The sequence below is a fragment of the Agelaius tricolor genome, unplaced genomic scaffold (genome assembly GCF_023055355.1).
Source record: "Agelaius tricolor isolate 1412-34295 unplaced genomic scaffold, bAgeTri1.0.p SCAF_128, whole genome shotgun sequence".
Taxonomy (NCBI): Eukaryota; Metazoa; Chordata; class Aves; order Passeriformes; family Icteridae; genus Agelaius; species Agelaius tricolor.
This window is the reverse complement of record NW_027269388.1, coordinates 47,049-68,844: the sequence shown is the minus strand read 5'-3', so window position 1 is coordinate 68,844 and position 21,796 is coordinate 47,049. Positions and strand designations below refer to the sequence as shown.

At 61.9% G+C, this 21,796-nt stretch overlaps 2 protein-coding genes across 2 annotated transcripts; both read right to left on the bottom strand.

The window, feature by feature from the left end:
• Positions 1-1,905: 1,905 nt before the first annotated feature.
• LOC139586642 (glutamate receptor ionotropic, NMDA 2D-like) lies at positions 1,906-15,693 on the bottom strand. The gene is made up of 11 exons (XM_071420188.1): positions 15,503-15,693; positions 13,067-13,203; positions 10,198-10,634; positions 8,617-9,209; positions 7,773-7,887; positions 6,704-6,915; positions 5,899-6,055; positions 4,994-5,147; positions 3,922-4,047; positions 2,882-3,111; positions 1,906-2,049 (listed from the first exon to the last, which is right to left on the bottom strand). Exons 3-11 carry the CDS (start codon positions 10,612-10,614, stop codon positions 1,984-1,986), a joined length of 2,070 nt encoding a protein of 689 aa, XP_071276289.1. The 5' UTR covers positions 10,615-10,634; positions 13,067-13,203; positions 15,503-15,693; the 3' UTR covers positions 1,906-1,983.
• A 2,334-nt stretch (positions 15,694-18,027) lies between these two features.
• LOC139586640 (uncharacterized) lies at positions 18,028-21,693 on the bottom strand. Its single transcript, XM_071420186.1, has 5 exons — positions 21,584-21,693; positions 20,633-20,717; positions 20,061-20,163; positions 19,367-19,507; positions 18,028-18,931 (listed from the first exon to the last, which is right to left on the bottom strand). The coding sequence occupies exons 2-5, from the start codon at positions 20,708-20,710 to the stop codon at positions 18,366-18,368; spliced, it is 888 nt and encodes a 295-aa protein (XP_071276287.1). The 5' UTR covers positions 20,711-20,717; positions 21,584-21,693; the 3' UTR covers positions 18,028-18,365.
• Between the last annotated feature and the right edge of the window lie 103 nt (positions 21,694-21,796).

Below are 21,796 nucleotides of genomic sequence, written 5' to 3'. Positions count from 1 at the left end.
GCCTGGGGGTCATCTCAGGGGGTTTGGGGGCATCTGGGGGGCTTTGAAGGCCATCTTGGAGGGTTTGAGGGTCATCTTAGGAGGTTGAGGGGTCGTTTTAAGGTGTTGGAAGGTCCAAAACCCCTCCAGGACACCCAAATCCCCCCCAAACCCACCGTCCCCCAGGAGCTGGAGCAGGGCCAGGTCCACGGGGCGTTTCCAGCGGGATCCCCGCTGCAGGGCGACACCATAGGGACCCCAAATCCCCCAAATCCCCCCAAAACCACCCCAAAAACGCCCTAAAGACCCCCCCAAATCCCCCCCAAACCCACCGTCCCCCAGGAGCTGGAGCAGGGCCAGGTCCACGGGGCGTTTCCAGCGGGATCCCCGCTGCAGGGCGACACCATAGGGACCCCAAATCCCCCAAATCCCCCCAAAACCACCCCAAAAACGCCCTAAAGACCCCCCCAAATCCCCCCAGACCCACCGTCCCCCAGGAGCTGGAGCAGGGCCAGGTCCACGGGGCGTTTCCAGCGGGATCCCCTCTGCAGGGCGATGCCGTAGCCGGTGGAGGCAAAGACCTTCCCCGAGCCGATGGTGACGAGCTTGCAGCCCTCCTCCTTGCGGGCCATGTAGTTCAGCACGGCCGCGTCGTAGATGAAGGCGTCCAGCTTGCTGCGGGACACGCCCACCGGCCTAAGCCACGCCCACTGCGCGGAGACCCCGCCCACAGCACATAGAGCCCGCCCACGGCATCACCTGTGCGCTAAACCCGGCCCCTATGCCCCGCCCACAGCCTGCAGGCCACGCCCATGCACACCAGGCTCCGCCCACGGCAGCTAAACCCCGCCCACAGCCTCACCTGTGCACTACGCCCCGCCCACAGGACCTGCCATGGTGACATCAATCCCCACAAACCCCGCCCATCACATGCAGACCACGCCCACATTATTGAAACCACGCCCTGTCAGCTAAGCCCCACCCACAGATGGTTAACCTGCATTCAAGCCACGCCCACAGAGACACACCCATTGCATAAATTATACAAAGCCACGCCCACTCACAATCAGGCTCCTCCCACTCCCATAAATCCCCACCCCCTCAAGCCCCTCCCCTTCATCCAAGGCCCCTCCTCTATTTGGTTCTGTCCATCCTATGCCACGCCCACACCAAGCCACGCCCATCTGCCACAAACCCCTCCCCCTCCCAGGCTCCTCCCATCCCAGACCACGCCCCCAGACCCTGCCCCATTTCTCCCCTCTACCCCATTATTTTCCCCATTATTTCCCCCATTTTCCCCAATTTCTCCCCATTTTCCCCATTCTTCCCCCGTACCCCATTTTTCCCCTGTTATTCCCGCCCATACCCCATTTCCCCCATTTTCCCCATTTCTCCCCGATTTACCCCCATTTTTCCACATTTCCCCCATTTCTCCCCCATTTCCCCCCCATTTTCCCCATTTCTCCCCCATTTCCCCCCCATTTCTCCCCCAATTCTGCCCCATTTCCCCCCATTTTCTCAATTTCCCCCCATTCTCCCCCATTTTTCCCATTTCCCCCGGTTTTTACCCCGTTTTGAGGTGCTGCAGTGCGTCCTCCACGCCGCGCTGGTTGTAGCGCACCATGTAGCTGTGCATGGCCGGGTAATTGCTGCGGATGTTCTTCTCCGTGGAGCCGTTGGGCACCGTCCCGAACTTCAGAGGGGGGTACTGCTCCTGGGGCCGCTGGAACTGCACCCCAAAAACACCAAAAATCACCTCAGAAACCCCAAAAATTAACGGGAATAGGTAAAAAACCACCTGAGCTAAGAGGGACCCAAAAACATCCACCAAAGACCCAAAAGTGACACCACAGCCCCAAGAACATCTCCTGAACTTCAGAGCGGGGTGCTGCTCCTGGGGCCGCTGGAACTGCACCCCAAAAACACCAAAAATTGCATTAGAAACCCCAAAAATTACATCAGAAACCCCAAAAATCCATGGGAACACTCAACAACACACTTGGGTCAAGAGGGACCCAAAAACACCACCATGAACTTCAGAGCGGGGTGCTGCTCATGGGGCCGCTGGAACTGCACCCCAAAAACCCCAAAAATTACATCAGAAACCCCAAAAATCTCATCAGGAACCCCAAAAATTACATCAGAAACCCCAAAATTCACCTCAGAAACCCCAAAAATCCTTGGGAATGGGCAAAAAACCACCTGGGCCACCAAACGCCCAAAAGTGACAACAAGTGACCCTCTTGGTGTCCCCCCAGTGTCCCCCTGACGTCTTCCCAGTGTCTCCCCAGTGTCCCCTGCTGTCCCCTGCTGTCACCTCCTGATGTCCCCCTGGTCTGCCCCCAATGTCCCCCTGGTTTCCTCTCGATGTCCTACTGCTCTCCCCGCCATGTCCCTGTGGTGTCCCACCTGATATCCCCCCAGTGTCCCCTCGGTGTCCTCTCGGTGTCCCCCTGGTTTTCCCCACAATGTCCCCTCGGTGTCCCCACCATGTCCCCTCGGTGTCCCCACCATGTCCCTGTGGTGTCCCCCCAATGTCCCCACAATGTCTCCCTGGTATCCCCACAATGTCCCCTCGGTGTCCCCACAATGTCCCATCACTGTCCCCACAATGTCTCCCTGGTGTCCCCCAGTGTCCCCCCAATGTCCTCCTGGTGTCCCCACAATGTCTCCCTGCTATCCCCCAGTGTCCCCCTGATGTCCCTCTGGTGTCCCCCCAATGTCCTCCTGGTCTCCCCCTGACGTCTCCTTGATGTCCCCCTGGTTTCCCCACCATGTCCCTGTGGTGTCCCCCCAGTGTCCTCACAGTGTCCCCACTGTGTCCCCCATGGTGTCCCCCCGATGTCACCTCAATGTCCTCCTGATGTCCCCCCGGTGTCCCCCCGTTGTCCCCTTGTGTCACCTTGCGGTCGCTGAGGCCGGACACGGTGTCCACGTACTCCTCCTGGATCATGAACGCCGCCAGGTTGGCCGTGTAGCTGGCGAGGAAGATGACGGCGAAGAAGGCCCAGACCAGCACCATGATCTTGCTGGTGGTGCCCTTGGGGTTCTCCACCGGCACCGAGTTGTTGAACACCAGCGCCCACAGCAGCCAGATGGACTTGCCGATGGTGAAGGTGGAGCCACCCGCGCCTGGGGGGACAGGGGACATGGGGACAGGGTCACCTGGGGTCACACAGGAAGCGGGGACACCATGGGGACACACAGGGACAGGGGACACCATGGGGGACACCAGCGCCCACAGCAGCCAGATGGACTTGCCGATGGTGAAGGTGGAGCCACCTGCGCCTGGGGGGACAGGGGACACGGGGACAGGGTCACCTGGGGTCACCTGGGGTCACCTGGGGTCACACAGGAACAGGGGACACCATGGGGTCACCCAGGTGACACCAACAGCAGCCAATGGATTTGTCACTGGTGAACATGGAGCTCCGCAGTCCTGGGGGACACCAGGGGTCACCTGGGGACACTGAGGGGTCACTTGGGGACACTGGGGGTCACCTGGGGACACTGAGGGGTCACTTGGGGACACTGGGGGTCACTTGAGGACATTGGGGGTCCCCCAGGGACAGGGGACACCGGGAGGGTCACAAGGGGACACAAAGGGACAAGGAGATGCCATCAACGCCCAGAGCATCTGATGGATTTGTCACTGGTGAATGTGGAGCTCCCCAGTCCTGGGGGACACCTGGGGACACCAGGGGGTGACACGGGGACACTGAGGGGTCACCTGGGGACACCAGGGGGTGACACGGGGACAGAGGGACACTGGGAGGGTCACAAGGGGACACGAGGGGACCCCATCAATGCCCAGAGCAGCCGATGGATTTGTCACTGGTGATCGTGGAGCTCCCCAGCCCTGGGAGACACCTGGGGGTGACACAGGGACACTGAGGGACACCTGGGGGTGACATGGGGACAGGGGGACAGGGGGACACTCACGCTGGCCGCTGGCCAGGCTCCGGTTGTAGCCCACGGGGCTGAAGTACTCGAAGATGAAGACGGTGACGGCCACCACGGTGAGACACATGACGAACATCATCACCCACACGGCCGGGCTGTACGGCTCTGCGGGGACATCGGGGACATTGGGGACATTGGGGACATCAGGGGACATTGGGGACATGGAGGGACATGGAGGGACATGGGGATACACGGTGAGACACATGACGAACATCATCACCCACACGGCCGGGCTGTATGGCTCTGCGGGGACATCGGGGACATTGGGGACATCGGGGACATCAGGGGACATTGGGGACATCAGGGGACATTGGGGACATGGAGGGACATGGGGATACACAGTGAGACACATGAGGAACATCATCACCCACACAGCCGGGCTGTACGGCTCTGCGGGGACATTGGGGACACTGGGGACATGGGGGGGATCCCAGTTGGGGTTTGTGGGTCCCACTTGGGTTTTGGGGTTCCCAGTTGAGTTTTGAGGGATCCCAGTTGGGTTTGGGGGATCCCAGCTGGGTTTTACAGATCCCAGTTGGGTTTTGGAGGATCTCAGTTGGGTTTTGGGGGATCCCAGTTGGGTTTGGGAGATCCCATTTGGGTTCTGATGGATCCCAGTTGGGTTTTACAGATCCCAGTTAGGTTTTGGGGGATCCCTTTTGGGTTTTGGGGGATCCCAGTTGAGTTTTGAGGGATCCCAGTTGGGTTTTGGGGTTCCCAGTTGAGTTTTGAGGGATCCCAGTTGGGTTCTGATGGATCCCAGTTGGGTTTTGGGGGATCCCAGTTGGGTTTTACAGATCCCAGTTGGGATTCTGGGGATCCCAGTTGGGTTTTAGAGATCCCAGTTGGGTTTTGTGGATCCCAGTTGGGATTTTGGGGCCCCTTTGGGGTACCCAGGAAGGCGGAGGCGGACACGGTGCCATTGCTGCGGGACACCATCACGCTGATCCCGGTTGGGATTGGGGGATCCCAGTTGGGATTTTGGGGTCCCTCTGAGGGTTTTGGGGGTCCCAGTTGTGTTTTTGGGGTCCCTTTGGGGTTTTTGGGGTACCCAGGAAGGCAGAAGGGGACACGGTGCCGTTGCTCCTGGACACCATCACGCTGATGCCGGTCTCCACGAAGGGCACGGAGAAGTCGATGATCTCGGAGCGCTCCTCGTTGATGGTCAAGGAGCCGATGGCCATGTCCGCGCGCCGGTAAAACACCTGGGCGGGGCGGGGCGTGGTCAAGGGGCGTGGCCATATGGGGTGTGGTCAGGTGAGACATTTTTTGATGCCCTATGCCCTCCCCATCCCCCTCTTGGTTGCCCTCCCTGGGGGTCTCTCCCCAGCCCCAATAACCATGGGGTGTCCATGGTGGATTCTGGGGTATTTTTGGGGTACAAAGGGATATTTTTGGGGTACAAAGGGATATTTTTGGGGTACAAAGGGATATTTTTGGGGTGTGGGGATTTATTTTTTGGGGTCTCACCTTCCCCCATGCCCCCCTTGGTTGCCCTCCCTGGGGGTCTCTCCCCAGCCCCAATAACCATGGGGTGTCCATGGTGGATTCTGGGGTATTTTTGGGGTGCACAGGGGTATTTTTGGGGCACAAAGGGATATTTTTGGGGTGTGGGGATTTATTTTTGGGGTGTGGGGATTTATTTTTGGGGGTCTCACCTTCCCCCATGCCCCCCTTGGTTGCCTTCCCTGGGAGTCTCTCCCCAGCCCCAATAACCACGGGGTGTCCATGGTGGGTTTGGGGTATTTTGGGGTACAGAGGGATATTTTTGGGGTACATGGAGGTGTTTTTGGGGTCCCACCTCCCTTCTTGACCCTCCCTGGGGGTCTGTCCCCAGCCCCCATCCCCGTGGGGTCTCCATGGTGGGTTTTGGGGTATTATTGGGGTACAGAGGGATATTTTTTGGGGTACAGAGGGGTATTTTTGGGGCACAGGGAGGTGTTTTTGGGGTCCCACCTCGCCCACCATGCCGTTCCAGACGCCGTCGATCTTCTTGCCGTGCTTGCCGTTGGTGACCAGGTACAGGTCGTAGGTGAAGCCCAGGGCCCGCGCCAGGCGCTTCAGGATGTCGATGCAGAAACCTTTGCAGCACTTCTTCTCAAAGGGCGGGGGGCTGCAGGGGACCCCAAAAGTGGTGGGGACACCCCCAGGGTCTTGGGGACACCCCCAGGGTCTTGGGGACACCCTCAGGGTTCTGGGGACACCCCCAGAATGAGGACAGCCCCATGGCAGCAGGAACAAACCCAGGGTGTTGGGGACAGCCCCAAGGTCCTGGGGTCACCCCCGGGGTCTTGGGGACACCACCAAGGTGGTGGGGACACCCCTGGGATGGTGGGGACTTCTCTAAAATGGTGGGGACACCCCCAAGGTCATGGGGACACCCCCAGACTGCTGGGGACACCCCCAGGGTCCTGGGGACACCCCCAGGCTGCTGGGGATACCCTCAAAGTGGTGGGGACACCCCCAAATTGGTGGGGACATCCCCAAACTTCTGGGGACACCCCCAAAATGGTGGGGACACCCTCAAGGTGGTTGGGACAACCCTCAGGGTCTTGGGGACACCCCCAAGGTGGTTGGGACACCCTCAGGATCTTGGGGACACCCCCAGACTGCTGGGGACACCCTCAGGGTCTTGGGGACACCCCCAAAGTGGTGGGGACACCCCCAAGGTGGTTGGGAGAACCCTCAGGATCTTGGGGACACCCCCAGCTGTCCCCCAGGTGTCCCAGGTGTCCCCACGGTGTCCCCGCGGTGTCCCCACCTGGCGGTGCGGTTGAGCTGGCGCCGGCAGGGCACGGAGTCGCGGATGCAGGTGCCGGTGGCGGGGTCGATGTTCTCCACGATGACAAAGGGACGTTCCTCCAGCGTGGCCACCGTCAGGTGCCGCCCGTCCTCCACGGGCTGCAGGAACCGCCCGTAGCGCGACCACACCGGGTACTTGAGCCTCAGCACCTGCTGCTCCCAGCTGCCCACCTGGAGGGGACATTTGGGGACATGTGGGGACACATGGGGACACGTAGGGACAGGTGGGGACAAGGCCAAGGTGTCACCATTGACAGTGTGACCACCCCAGGTACTTGAGCCTCAGCACCTGCTGCTCCCAGCTGCCCACCTGGGGGGGGACATTTGGGGACATGTGGGGACACCCAGAGGGTGACAGGCCAAGGTGTCACCATGATGGGATGTCACCACAGCAAGGTGTCACTGCTAGGGACAATGACAGTGGGTAACAGGCAGAGGAAATGTCACCGTGCCAGGGTGTCACCTCTGGGGACAATGATGCCATCGCCATGGTAGGGAAATGGTGAGGAAGAGGACAAGGTGTCACCATGATGGGACATTCCTGCTGGGGACAATGACAGGATCACCTTGGTGGGACCCCAGCCAAGGTGTCACCATGATGGGACATTCCTGCTGGGGACAATGACAGGATCACCTTGGTGGGACCCCAGCCAAGGTGTCACTATGATGGGACATTCCTGCTGGGGACAATGACAGGATCACCTTGGTGGGACCCCAGCCAAAGTGTCACCGTGGCAGGGCAGGAGGCCGAGCCGTGTCCCCGTCACTGCCAGGTGTCACCGTCACTGCCCAGGTGTCACCGTCACTGCCCAGGTGTCACCGCCACCCCCGGGTGCCACGTTGTTGTTGTGACAACACAGCGTGACAGTGGCGTGAGGGGCGGGACAGTGAGGAGCAGATGGCACCAAGCCCTGGGGACGCTGTGGTGGCATTGTCACCGTGCCTGGAACTCCAACACTGAGCAGACGGGCGCCCTGGGGACACCCCTGTCCCCAAGGTGACACCCCTGTCCCCAGGGTGACACTCACCACCTCCCAGGTGCGCTCCTTGTTGAGGGAGATGACGACCAGCGAGGGGTTCACCAGGTACCCGTCCTCGTTGAAGGAGAAATCCTTCTGTCCCCACGTGATGTTCATGAAGTACCTGCCCAACATGACCCAAGAGTGTCTGGGGTCACCTGGATGTCCCCAACATGACCCAAGAGTGTCTGGGGTCACCTGGATGTCCCCAACATGACCCAGAGTGTGTCTAGGGTCACCTGAATGTCCCCAAATGGATCTAGAGCCACCCAACTGTCCCCAACCCAACCAAACCCCAGTCACAACCACGTCTTGGGTCATCCAACTGTCCCCAACCCAACTGTCCCCAACCATGCCTAGAGCCACCTGAATGTCCCCAACCCAACTGTCCCCAGCCTAACCCAAACCATGTCTAGAGCCATCTAAATGTCCCCAACCCAACTGTCCCCAAACATGTCTAGAGCCACCTGAATGTCCCCAGTCCAACTGTCCCCAACCCAACTGTCCCCAGCCTAACCCCAATCACATCTAGAGCCACCACTACCCTCCCACCACCCCCAAACTCCACCTGCCACCACCCCAGCAGCGCCACCCCACCCCAGCAGCACCACCTGTGCAGGTTGTCATTGATCTGGGTGACGTTGGGCGCACGGCAGTCGTTGTTGAACTGTCCCCAATCCAACCCCACCCCAGCAGTGCCACCCCACCCCAGAAGTGCCACCTGTGCAGGTTGCCGTTGATCTGGGTGACATTGGGCGCGCGGCAGTTGTTGTTGAACTGTCCCCAACCCCAACCCCAACCCCAACCCCACCTGCCACCCTCCCAGCAGCGCCACCCCCTCCAGCAGTGCCACCTGTGCAGGTTGTCGTTGATCTGGGTGACGTTGGGCGCGCGGCAGTCGTTGTTGAACTCGGGGATGAAGCCGTAGTCGCGCAGCAGCGCCTCGGCGCCCTTGGCCACGATGGCCACGCCGTTGTGCACGCGGTGCTGCAGGTCGTCGCGCCAGCCGGCCGACAGCACGGCGAACAGCCCGGCGGGCACGTGCTCGGGCAGCTGCTCGCTTCCCCCCAGGTTGGTGCCCACCACGAACCAGATGTAGCCGGGCCCGGTGAGGCCGGCGTCGCGCGCGGCGCGGAACACGGCCTCGGCCTCGTCGCGCGAGCAGTAGAGCAGCCGGATCTGCGCCGAGACCTCGCGCAGCTGCCGGCGCGTCCGGGCGCCCTCGGGGTCGTCGGTGAGGTTCAGGGTGACCACGCCGCGGTGCTCCCAGCCGATGAAGCTGCTGTCGGTCAGCACCTCCACGTAGTCCACAAAGTCCTCGTAGCCCGGCAGCAGCGTGGTGACCACGGCGAAGGCCGTCCAGTCGTACTCCTCCAGCACCTCGAAGATCACCTGGAGCTGCTGCTCCGTGGAGGAGCCCAGCTGCAGGAAGGTGGAGCCCTTCTCCTGTGGGCGTGGCAGGGTGGGGGACACAGGGTGGGGACAGTCACGTTGGGGACAGTTGGGTCACGCCAGACGTGGTTGGGGTTGGGGACAATTGGGTTGGGGACAGTCACGTTGAGGACAGTTGGGTCACGCCAGGGTTAGGGACAGTTGGGTTGGGGACAGTCACGTTGAGGACAGTTGGGTCACACCAGGGTTAGGGACAGTTGGGTTGGGGACAGTCACGGTGGGGACAGTTGGGTCACGCCAGACGTGGCTGGGGTTGGGGACAGTTGGGTTGAGGATGGTCGGGTGGGGCTGGAAGGTGGTTGGGGACAGCTGGGTGGATCTGCAGGGATGTTTGGGTGACACTGGACACGGTTGGGGCCTGGGGACAGTTGGGTTGGGGACAGTCACGTTGGGGACAGTTGGGTCACACCAGGGTTAGCGACAGTTGGGTTGAGGATGGTCGGGTGGGGCTTGAACGTGTTTGGGGGTTGGGGACCACAGGGTTGGGGACAGCTGGGTGGATCTACAAGGATGTTTGGGTGACACTGGACACAGCTGTGGCTTGGGGACAGTTGGGCTGGGGACAGTCACGTTGGGGACAGCTGGGTCACACCAGACGTGGTTGGGGTTAGGGACAGTTGAGGGTTGAGGATGATCAGGTGTTGGGGTTTGGGGACCACAGGGTTGGGGACAGTTGGGTGGATCTACACCTGGTTGGGGATGTTTGGGTGACACTGGACATGGTTGGGGCCTGGGGACAGTCGGGTTGGGGACATTCAGGTCCCCTAGACACGGTTGGGGTTAGTCTGGGGACAGCTGGGTGACACAAGACATGGCTGGGGTTGTGTTGGGTGGCTCTGGACACAGCTGGGGACAGTTGGGTGCCCCTAGACAGGGCTGGGGTTGCCGACAGTTGGGTTGAGCGCAGCTGATTGGTTCCAGCTCCATCTGGGGACACTCGGCTGTCCCTAAACCCACTCGGGGTCACCTCGGGGGGCGTCACCTTGGGCGTGAGGACGATGGCGGAGCCGCCGTTGACGCCGATGATGGGCACGGAGGTCTGGGCCGAGATGAAGTCCAGGATCTGTGCCACGGCCTCGGAGCGCGTGTCGTCCTCGAAGACGACGCCGTGGATGTGCAGCGAGCTCAGCACGTCGCACAGCCGCACGATCAGGCTGCGCGGGTTGGTGTCGTTCAGCACCACCCCCACGGGGTTCACGTCCAAGGAGAAGTTCCGGAAGGTTCCGGGCGCCAGGCGGGGCCCGGCGGGGCCGTAGGAGGCTCCGCTCAGGATCACGGCCACGTTGAGCGTCCGGCGCGGCGCCGCCGGCGGCTCCAGGAAGGGGCTGGCGCAGGCCAGGGCCAGGGCGAGCAGCATCCTGCTGGCGGGGACGGGGAGCAGGACCACCGGGGGGCTCATGGTGCCACCACCGCTGCGCCCTGCGGGGACACCAGTGACCAGCAGTGAGCACCAGTGACCAGCAGTGACCAACAGTAACCACCAGTGCTCACCAGTACCCACCAGTGAACACCAGTGCCCACCAGTAACCATCAGTGCTCACCAGTAACCATCAGTGCTCACCAGTAACCAGCAGTGACCAGCAGTGACCACCAGTGCTCATCAGTACCCACCAGTGACCACCAGTGCTCACCAGTAACCACCAGTGACCACCAGTGAGCACCAGTGACCACCTGTAATCACCAGTACCCACCAGTGAGCACCAGTGACCAGCAGTGACCACCAGTAACCACCTGTAATCACCAGTAACCACCAGTGAACACCAGTACCCACCATTGCCCACCAGTGCCCATCAGTAACCACCAGTGTGCACCAGTGACCACCTGTACCCACCAGTGCCCACCAGTGACCACCAGTGCCCATCAGTAACCACCAGTGAGCACCAGTAACCACCGGTACCCACCAGTGCCCACCATTGACCACCGGTGAGCACCTGTGACCACCAGTGCCCACCAGGGCCAGGGCGAGCAGCATCCTGCCAGCAGGGACGGGCACGGGGACCGGGGGGCTCATGGTGCCACCACCGCTGTGCCCTGAAGGGACACCAGTACCCACCAGTCACAACCAGTAACCACCGGTGACCACCAGTGACCACCAGTAACCACCAGTGCTCACCAGTAACCACCAGTGAGCACCTGTACCCACCAGTGACCACCAGCAACCACCCATGACCATCAGTGCCCACCAGTACCCATCAGTGAGCACCAGTACCCACCAATGCCCACCAGTAACCACCAGGGTCCACCAGCACCTACCAGTGTCCAACAATGCCCACCAATGCCCACCAGTAACCACCAGTAACCCACCAGTGCCCACCAGTAAGCACCAGCAACAGAAGAGGGTCAGGCATGGAGATATTGGTGCCTACCAGTAACCACCAGTGCCCACCAGTAACCACCAGTAACCACCAGTAACCCCAGTAACAGCCCAGCACAAAACCCAGTCAGTGTCCCCAAAGCAGCAGGGACAAACCCCCCTTGCTGTCCCCAGGATGGGGACACACACACACAAATCTGTCACTGTCCCCAAAACACTGGGGACAAACCCCCGTCACCGTCCCCATGGCAACGAGGTGACAAACTGCTTTGTCCCCAAAGCAGCAGGGACAAACTTGTGTCACTGTCCCCACAGCAGTGGGGTGACAAACCTGTGCTGGTGGGTGACAAACTCCTGTCACTGTCCCCAAAACAGCAGGGGACAAAGCCCTGTCACCGTCCCCAAAACAGCAGGGGACAAACCTCTGTCACTGTCCCCAAAACAGGGGGACAAAGCCCTGTCACTGTCCCCAAAACAGGGGGACAAAGCCCTGTCACCATCCCCAAAACAGCAGGTGACAAACGTCTGTCACTGTCCCCAAAACGGTGGAGGACAAACCCACGCCATTGTCCCCAAAACAGTGGGGACAAACCTGTGCTGGTCGGTGACAAACCCCTGTCACTGTCCCCAAAACAGCAGGAACAAACCAGTGCCAGCAGGTGACAAACTCCTGTCACTGTCCCCAAAACAGCAGGTGACAAACCCATCACCATCCCCAAAACAGTGGGGGACAAACGCCTGTCAGTGTCCCCAAAACAATGGGGACAAACCTGTGCCAGCAGGTGACAAACCCCTGTCACTGTCACCAAAACAACGGGGACAAAGCCCTGTCACTGTCCCCAAACCAGCAGGAACAAACCGGTGCCAGCGGGTGACAAACCTGTGTCATTGTCCCCAGAACAGCAGGGACAAACCCGTGCCAGGAGGTGACAAACCCCTGTCACCATCATCCCAAAAAGCAGCAGGAGGGTGACAAACCCCTGTCCCCATCCCCACACCAGCGAGGACAAACTGTCCCCGTGCCGGAGGGGGACACAACCCCCCGTGTCACTGTCCCCACACCCCCCGTGTCACTGTCCCCACACCCCCTGTGTCACTGTCCCCACACCTCCTGTGTCATTGTCCCCACAGCCCCCGTGTCATTGTCCCCACACCCCCTGTGTCATTGTCCCCACACCCCCCGTGTCACTGTCCCCACAGCCCCTGTGTCATTGTCCCCACAGCCCCCATGTCACTGTCCCCACACCCCCCGTGTCACTGTCCCTACAGCCCCTGTGTCACTGTCCCCACACCCCCCCTGTCACTGTCCCCACAGCCCCCGTGTCACTGTCCCCACAGCCCCTGTGTCATTGTCCCCACGCCGGCAGCAGACAAAGCTGTGTCACCGTCCCCGTGACGACGGGGTGACAATTCAATGTCCTCACCCCCCTCCGTGTCCCCCCCAGGTGCCACCGGCTGTGTCCCCCTTCTGTTCCCTCCGTGTCCCCAGCCCCGGTGCCACCCCCTGTGTCCCCTCCGGGTCCCCTCCGGGTCCTACCTGGCCCAAGCTCCTCTCGGGGGGGCTCTGCCTCATCTCGGCCGGGGGGGACAACACGGAGAGGACACCGGGGGGGGGGTTGGGGACACTGGGGGGGTTGGGGACACACACGGGGGGGGTTGGGTTGGTGGCAGCACCTGGGGGAGGAGGGGACAGTGAGGGGGGGGAGGTCCAGCCCTTCCCTCCCCCCCCCGATCCTGCCCCCAAAAGCCCCAAATGTCCCCAAAATGTCCCCAAAATGTCGGATCCCCCCCGCCCCCAGCTCTCAACTCCCATCCCAGTTTACCCAGTTGGTTCATCCTGGGCCCCCCAGGCCATTTCCAGTTCACCCAGTTGGATCCCAGTACCCCCAGTGCCACTCTGACACCCCCCAGCTGGATCCCAGTTCCTCCGAGTCCCCCAAACTGGTCCCCAGTGCCCTCCCAGTTAAACTCCAGCATCTCCCAGTCCTCCCTCCCCTCCCATTCCACAGCCCCGAGCTGGGTCCCAGCTCCTCCCAGTCCCTCCCAGTATCTCCCATTCCACCCCAAAACCCTTCCAGTCCCTCCCAGTATCCCCCATTCCACCCCAAATCCCTCCCAGTCCCTCCCAGTATCCCCCATTCCACCCCAAAACCCTTTCAGTCCCTCCCAGTATCCTCCATTCCACCCCAAATCCCTCCCAGTCCCTCCAAATCCCATTCAAGGCCCCCCAGCTGGATCCCAGTTTATCCCAGTTCCCCTCCCATCCCTTCCCAGTGCCTCACAGTGAGACCCCAGCACTCCCCAGTTCCCTCCCAGTCCCATTCTAGCCCCCCCCCCAGCTGCCCCCAGTCCCTCCCAGTTCCCCCCTCTCCCTTTCCAGTCCCTCCCAGTTCCCCCCTCTCCCATTCCCTCCCTCCCAGTCCCTCCCAGTTGGCCCCAGCCCCTTCCATTCCTCATTCAGCTCTCCCCATTCCCCCCATCCCAATCCTCCCAGTCCCTCCCAGTCCACCCAAACTGGTTCCCAGTTTCCTCTCCATCCCCTCCCAGTCCCCCCAGTCCCTCCCAGTCCCCCAAACTGGTTCCCAGTTCCTTCTCCATCCCCTCCCAGTCTCCCCAGTCCCTCCCAGTCCCCCAAACTGGTTCCCAGCTCCCTCCCCATCCCCTCCCAGCCCCCCCCTCAGTCCCCTGCAACGAGACCCCGGCACCTCCTATTCCCCCCCCAAACCCTCCCAGTCCCCCCCAGTTGGACCCCGACCCCCCCAACTGGGCACCATCTCCCCCCCCACCCCCTCCCAGTGCCTCCCAGTGCCTCCCAGTGCCTCCCAGTCCCTCCCAGTGCCTCCCAGTCCGGCCCCGCCGCTCCCCCCCCCCGCCCTGCAGCACCCGCTGCCGCTCGCAGAATACTAATAGGGCAGGCGGGCGGTGCGGCGGGGCCGCCTGTCTGTCCGTCCGTCTGTCCGTCTGTCTGTCCCCGTGTCCTGCTGGCTGTCCCCGTGTCTGTCTGTCCCTGCCCCCCCACTCCCCGGGGGTATCGGGGTGTCCCAGCCCGCGGGGAAAGGGAAGAGGGGGGGGTTTGGGGTGTTGTAGGGTGGGGGGCTGTGGTGGTTTTGGGGTGTCAGGGTGTTGTCGGGGCGTTGTCGGGGGGTTTTCGGGGTGTTGGGGGGTGTTGTTGGGGTAGTTTTGGGGTGTTGTTGGGTTTTTTAGGGGTGTCGGAAAGGGTTGGGGGTGTCGGGGGGTTCGGGGGTGTCGAGGGGTGTTGAGGGGCGCCAAGGGGATTGGGGTTGTTTGGGGGTGTCAGGGAGGTGTTGGGGTGTTGCTGTTGGGGTGTTGTTGTTGGGGTGTTTCTGGAGGGGCTCTGTGGGTTCTTGGGGGATTTTCTGGCGTTTGGGGGTGCCAGGGAGCTGTGGGGGGGGGGGTCTCGAGCGTTGGGGTCTATGGGGGGGATATCAGGGATGGTTTTGGATGTTGGAAAATGCGGGGAGGGGGGGTCTCAGGGGGTGTTGGGGTCCCAGAGGATATCGGGGTCCCAGGGGATGTCCCCAAAGGATGTTGGGGGGTCCCAGGGGGTCCGGAGCGGGGGGTGCTGGAGGGTCCTGAGAGGGTCTCAGGGTGACGGGGGGGGGTGGGGTCTGTGAGGTGTTGGGGGGTCCCGGGGGGGGTCAGAGAGCTGGGGGGGGGGGCAGGGGGTGGTGTCGAGGCTCTGTCAGGTTGGTGGGGGTGCAGGATGGGGGGCAGGGGTCCCGGGGGGCTCTGTGGGGGGACAGTCACGGGGTCAGAGCATTGAGGGGGGGTCCTGGGGGGCTTGTGAGGAGCTCCCGGGGGGGGCTGTGGGGGTCTCCAGGGAGAGCGGGGCGGGGGGGGGGGGTCCTTCGGTCCCGGGTGGTCCCGGGGGGGGTCTCAGGGGGGTCTGTCGGGTGGTCCCGGGGGTGGGCGAGGGGGGCTCCGTGGGGAGGGGTCTCCGGCCGGCGCTCACCTCTCACACTCCCCGCCGCATCCCCGCCGCTGCCGCCGCCGGTCACTGGGACACACCGGCCCGGCCCCGCCCCCTGCGGTACCGGCCCCGCCCCTTCTCGGTACCGACTCCGCCCCTCCTGGTATCGGCCCCGCCCTTCCCGGTACTGGCCACACCCCCTGCGGTATCGGCTCCGCCCCTGCCGGTACCGGCCCCCCCCTCCTGACATTGACCACGCCCCTTTCGGTATCGGCCACGCCCCTCCCGGTACTGACCACGCCCCCTCCCGGTACCGCCGAGGGAGGGGCGCAGGACGGGCTGACCCCCCCCCTTTCCCGAGCCTGTCGCCATATCGCGACAGAGACCGGCAGCCCCCCCATCACCTCCATGCACCCCCAACCCCCCCAATGCCTCTGAAAGGCCCCTAAAGACCCCAATCCCCCCGCAGTTATCCCAAAGCTCTCAGCACCCCGAAATTCCCCCCAGAGTCCCCTCCCAGTTATCCCAGTTACTCTTTGGGGTACCCCCAGACACTCGCAGCCCCCTCTGGAGACTCTGGGGGAGTTATGGGGCAGCTGTTGGGGTGTGGGGCAGGCTTGGGGGCTGTGGGGCAGGAGGGGCGACTGGGGGGCAGCTTTATGGTGGCCACAGGGACACTTCAGGGGATGGGCACATGGACAGCTGGGGGAACAGGGACGGGCCGTTGCCTCAGGCCAGGTGGCAGCTGGGGACAGGGACAGGTGAGCCAGGGACAGTTGGTGGCCCAGGTACAGGCAGTGGGACAGGACCAGCTGGTGGCTGCTGGGGACAGGCGGGAGGAGGACAGGGCCAGGCCACGCCTGGCTGCCCCCGCGGCCATGCGCTAATGAATCGCGTTAATCACCTGTCCAGCAGCTGCTTCCAGTCCAGAGCCACGCTTGGGTGACTGCGACAGCAGCGGGGAGGGAAAAGGGACACGGTGGGGGACCGCAGCCCTGCCGTGGTGGAGATCCCCACGGTGGGATAAGGGGAGGTGCGTGAGGGAAATGGAGACCCCCCGCCATGATGGCGCCCTCAGCGTGAGGGGACGGGAATGAGGGAAGCCCCCCATGACCAAACCTCAGAACCAGGGGCTCACCCACCACTGGAGAGCCTCATATTGAGGTCCAGAGGGGTCCTGAGGGAGGTTTAGGGGGTCCTGAGGGAGGTCTGGGGGTTTCTGAGGGAGGTTTGGAGGGTCCCGAGGGGTCTCTCCCTCCTCCATCCCTCACTCCCCTCAGCGCTTTTCCCGCCCTTTTCCTTCCTCTGATTGGCCGCGCCCTCAGCGAGGCTCCGCCCCCTGCCTCGCGCAGCTTTGGGGTGGGAGCGTGGCCTACGGGGAGGGGCCGTGCCCATGGGCGCCCTATAGAGACCCATAGAGACCCTATAGAGACCCATAGAGACCTATAGCGCCCTATAGCAGACTCCAGCACCTCACAGCATGCTCGTAGCGCCCCCTATGGCACCCTGCAGTGCTCTGCTGAGCTATGGGGACCTGTAACACCTCGCAGTGACCTATAGTGCCATATAGAGACCTACAGTGCCCCATAGAGATCCTCACAGCCCCATAAGGACCCATTACAACCCCCCTATAGACAGCCCTAGAGACCCCATATGATCCTGCAGCACCCTATAGACACCCTATAGACCCCATATGATCCTATAGACCCCCCCCCATAGACCCCCCTATAGACGCCATATGATCCTATAGATGCCCCTATAGAGACCCCTATAGACACTCCTATAGACAACCCTATAGACCCCATGTGATCCTATAGACACCCCTATAAAGACCCCTATAGAGACCCCTATAGAGACCCCTACAGACCCCCCTACAGATCGGCCTATAGACGCCCCTATAGACCGCCTTATAGACCTCCCTATAGACACCCCTATGGACACCCCTATGGACACCCCTATAGACAGCCCTATGGACACCCCATAGACCCCCTATAGACGCCCCTATAGACCCCATATGATTTCTATAGGCGCCCCTATAGACACCCCTATAGACCCCTATAGAGGCCCCTATAGACCTCATATAATCCTATAGACCCCTCTATAGACCCCCCGATAGATGCCCCTATAGATGCCCCTATGGACACCCCATAGACCCCCTATAGATGCCCCTATAGACCCCGTATGATTCTATAGACCCCCCTATAGACGCCCCTATAGATCCCTATAGAGGCCCCTATAGACCTCATATAATCCTATAGACCCCTCTATAGACCCCCCGATAGACGCCCCTATAGGCGCCCCTATAGACTCCCCCTATAGACCCCCCTATAGACACCCCTACAGACCCCCTATAGATGCCCCCCCTATAGATGCCCCCCCTATAGACGCCCCTATAGACCCCCCTACAGATGCCCTTATAGACTCCCCCTATAGATGCCCCCCCTATAGATGCCCCTACAGATCCCAGCAGCCCAATCCCCTCATGGGTGGTGGCTCTGCCCCACCCCCATTACCCACAATGCCCTGCAGCGATCCCTGACCCCCTGTGATGATGTCATCAGACACACTGATGATGTCATTGGTCATGTTGACACCAGCGGTGATGTCGTTGGCCACGCCCACCCCATTGATGACATCACTGGCCACAACAGTTCTGCCATTGGTCACCGTGGGCCTGCTGCTGATGTCACTGACATCACTGGCCACGCCCATCTCACTGATGATGTCATAGGTCATGCTGATGCTGTTGATGATATCACTGGCCATGCTGGTGATGTCATTGACCACACCCATCTTGTTGATGATGTCATCGCCGACGTCAGCGCCATCAGAGCTCTCATTGGCCACACTGACGATGTCAGTGGTCATGTGGTGTGATGATGTCACCATCTGGCCATCAATGACATCATTGGAGGGTAATTGGTTGGGATGGGAGGGGCCTTCTCCAGTGGGCGTGTCTCAGGTGGGCGTATCCTAGAGGGCGTGTCCATGGGTGTGACCAGTGGATGTGTCCCCAGGTGGGTGTGACAAATGGTGTGTTCAATAGGCGTGTCCCAGGTGGGCGTGTCCCAGGTGGGCGTGTCCAAGGTAGGCGTGTCCAACGGGCTTTGAAAGTTGCTGTGTTCAGTGGGCGTGTCAGAGGGTGTGTCCAGTGGGTGTGTCCCGGGTGGGCGTGGCCAGCGACCATGGTCCAGGTGAGTATGCCAGTGGGCGTGTCAGTGGGCGTGTCCCAGGTGGGTGTGTCCAGCAGGTGCGCCCAATGGGCGTTTCCCGAGTGGGCGTGTCCAGTGGGCGTGTACCCGGTGGGCGTGGTCAGTCGCGTGTCCGCAGCCGCAGGTACCCTCCCCCGCTGGCCAGAGCCAAGGCCCCGCCCAGCCCGGCCAGCGCTGGGCAGTGCCCGGGGCGGCCCCCAACGCTGGCCCCGCCCCCCTCCGGCCACAAACAGCCCCGCCCCCAACAGCGCCGCCAGCCCTGCGGGGACACCGGGGGGACATCAGGGTGACATCAGGGGGACATCAGGGTGACACACGGGGGGACATTTGGGGGGACACTGGGGGGACACTGGGGGGACAGGGACATGGGAAGGGCACAGGGGCTTGGGGGGAGCTGGGAATTTGGGGGGGTTTCAGGGGTGCAGGGGGGGGTTCAGGGGGACCCAGACCAATTTGGGGGGGACCCAGATCAATTTTGGGGTGTTCAGGGGGACCCAGATCAATTTGGGGGCACACAGATCAATTTTGGGGGGGTCCCGGGTGTTTTGGGGACACTCCAGGGGTTTTGGGGAGCCCCAGTGATTTTAGGGACACTCCAGGGGTTTTGGGAAGCCTCAGGGGGTTCTGGGGGGGGTCCCAGGGGTTTTGGGGGATCCCAGAGGTTTTGGGGTGCCCCATTTTGGGGGTCACTGACCTGCCAGCAGCTGGGCAGCGGCCGAGGGCAGGAAGAGGCGCCCGCGGGGCCCCGCCAGCAGCTGCCAGAGGAAGAGGAGGAGGCCGAAGGCCGAGAGCAGCAGGGCGGAAACCATCAACCCCTGCACCCCCCGCAGCAGGGCTGGGGGCAGAGACCCCCGGTGAGCCCCCCCAAATGAACCAGAGCACCCCAAAAGTGACCAGAGCACCCCAAAAATCACCATCAGCGCCTGCACTGCCCGCAGGGAACCCCAGGACTCCCCAAAATCCCCCCAGGGATGCCCAAAATCCCCCCAAGACCCCCATAGGACCCCCCAAGATCCCCTCAGACCCCTCTAGGACTCCCCGTAAAGCCCCTCAGGACTCCCCAGGGACACCCGAGATACTCCCAGGACCCCCAAAATCCCCTTGGACCCCTCCAGGACTCCCCAAACCCCCCCTCAGGACTCCCCAAGGACCCCCAAAACTCCCTCAGGACCCCTTCAGGACTCCCCAGGATCCCCCAAGATCCCCCCAGGACCCCCTAGGAGGCCCCAAGACCCCTCAGGACTCCCCAGGGACCCCTGAGATCCCCCCAGGACCCCCCAAAATCCCCCTGGACCCCTCCAGGACTCCCCCGGGACTCCCAAAACTCCCCTAAGGCCCCCCAGGACACCCCAAGACCCCCCAGGACCCCCCCCGGGACCCCCACTCACGGCTGAGCCCGAGGCTGCTGCACTCCCAGCCCTGGGATCGGTTTTGGGGGGCGCAGTCGTACCAGAGGTTCAGGGGCTGCGAGTCCGGCAGCACCCACCAGCCCTGGGACCCCCAAAAATACCCTCAAGCACCCCAAAAACACCTCCAAAACATCCTCAAAACCACCCCCAAAACATCCTCAAAGCACCCCCAAAAACACCCCCAAAACATCCTCAAAAACATCCTCAAAACACCCCAAAAAACACCCTCAAAACCACCCCAAACATCCTCAAAACACCCCAAAAACACCCCCAAAACATCCTCAAAACACCCTCAAAAATATCCCCAAAACACCCCCAAAACCACCCCTCAAACACCCCAAAAATACCCTCAAACATCCCAAAACCACCCCCAAAACATCCTCAAAACACCCCAAAAACACCCCCAAAACATCCTCAAAACACCCTCAAAAACACCCCCAAATCCCAACACGGCACCCACCAGCCCTGGGGGACCCCAAAACACCCCAAAACTGCCCTAGGACCCCCCAAAACCACCCTGAGATCCCCCAAAACTGCCCTGGGACCCCCACCTTATCCAGGGTGGCGATGAAGAAGAGGAGGAGGATGAGGAGATGAAGGGCGGTGACGGCGGCCGGGAGGAGATGCATGGTGGGGCTGGGGGGTTCGGGGGGTCAGAGCACCCCAAAAAAACCCTCAGAGACCCCAAAATCCCCCCAAAGTCACTCAGAGACCCCAAAATCCCCCTCAAATCCTCCCAAAGTCCCTCAGAGACCCCCAATCCCCCCCAGACCCCCCTGAACCCCTTTAGAACCCCCTCAAATCCCCCCAAGTTCCTCAGAGCCCCCCAATCCCCCCGAACCCCCTTAACCCCTCCCAAATCCCACCCCAGACTCCCCAAAGTCCATTAGAGCCCCCCCAATCCGCCCGAAATCCCCACAAGACCCCCCCAAAAGTCCCTCAAAGTCCCCCAAATCCTCCCTAAATCCCCCCAGATCCCCCCAATCCCCCTTAGAACCGCCCAAAATCCCCCAAAGTCCCTCAGAGACCCCCAAATCCCCTCAAATCCCCCTCAAACTCCCCGAACTCCCTCAGAGACCCCCAAATCCCCTCCAAATTCTCCTTAGAGCCCCCAAAATCCTCCCCAAATCCCCCCCAAATCGCCCTGAACCCCCTTAGAGACCCCCAAATCCCCCCAAAGTCCCTCTGAACCCCCAAATCCCCTCAGACACCCCTCCAATACCCCCAGAACCCCCTGAACCCCCCTCAGAACCCCCGAATGTCCCTCAGAGCCCCCAATCCCCCCCCGAACCCCCTTAGAGCCCCCCAAATCCCCCCCACATCCCCCTGAACAGTCTTAGAACCCCCCAAATTTCCCCACAAATCCCCCCCAAATTTCCCCAAACTCCCTCAGATGCCCCCGATCCCTCACAAATCACCCCCAAAAGTCTCTCAGAAACCCCCAAATCCCCCCCAAATCCCCCCCAAATCCTCCTCAGACGCCCCCAATCCCCCCCACCCACTTTTGGGGTCCCGCCGCTCCCGCGGCTCCGCTCGCTCCGTTACGGGGTGGGCGGGGCCTCGCCACTCACGGCCACGCCCCAAACGGACCACACCCACCACGTGACCCCGCCCCCAAAACGACCACACCCTTCCTTGGCCACGCCCACCCCGCCCACGCAGACTCGCGGCCCCCCACCCCCCCACCCCCAAATCCCGGCTTCTGATTGGTTGTT

Bases quoted from the DNA above. Each gene is read 5' to 3' on its own strand.
- LOC139586642 (XM_071420188.1), bottom strand. From the start codon at position 10,614: ATGAGCCCCCCGGTGGTCCTGCTCCCCGTCCCCGCCAGCAGGATGCTG. The intron at 7,888-8,616 runs GTGGCACTGCTG...CATGTTGGGCAG, and splicing joins ATCAACGACAACCTGCACAG to GTACTTCATGAACATCACGT. The intron at 4,048-4,993 runs GTACCCCAAAAA...ATGTCCCCGCAG, and splicing joins GTCCCCTTCTGCCTTCCTGG to AGCCGTACAGCCCGGCCGTG.
- LOC139586640 (XM_071420186.1), bottom strand. From the start codon at position 20,710: ATGCATCTCCTCCCGGCCGCCGTCACCGCCCTTCATCTCCTCATCCTC. The intron at 20,164-20,632 runs GTGGGGGTCCCA...TGGGGGTCCCAG, and splicing joins TCATCGCCACCCTGGATAAG to GGCTGGTGGGTGCTGCCGGA. The intron at 19,508-20,060 runs GTGAGTGGGGGT...CTCTGCCCCCAG, and splicing joins CAGCAGCCTCGGGCTCAGCC to CCCTGCTGCGGGGGGTGCAG.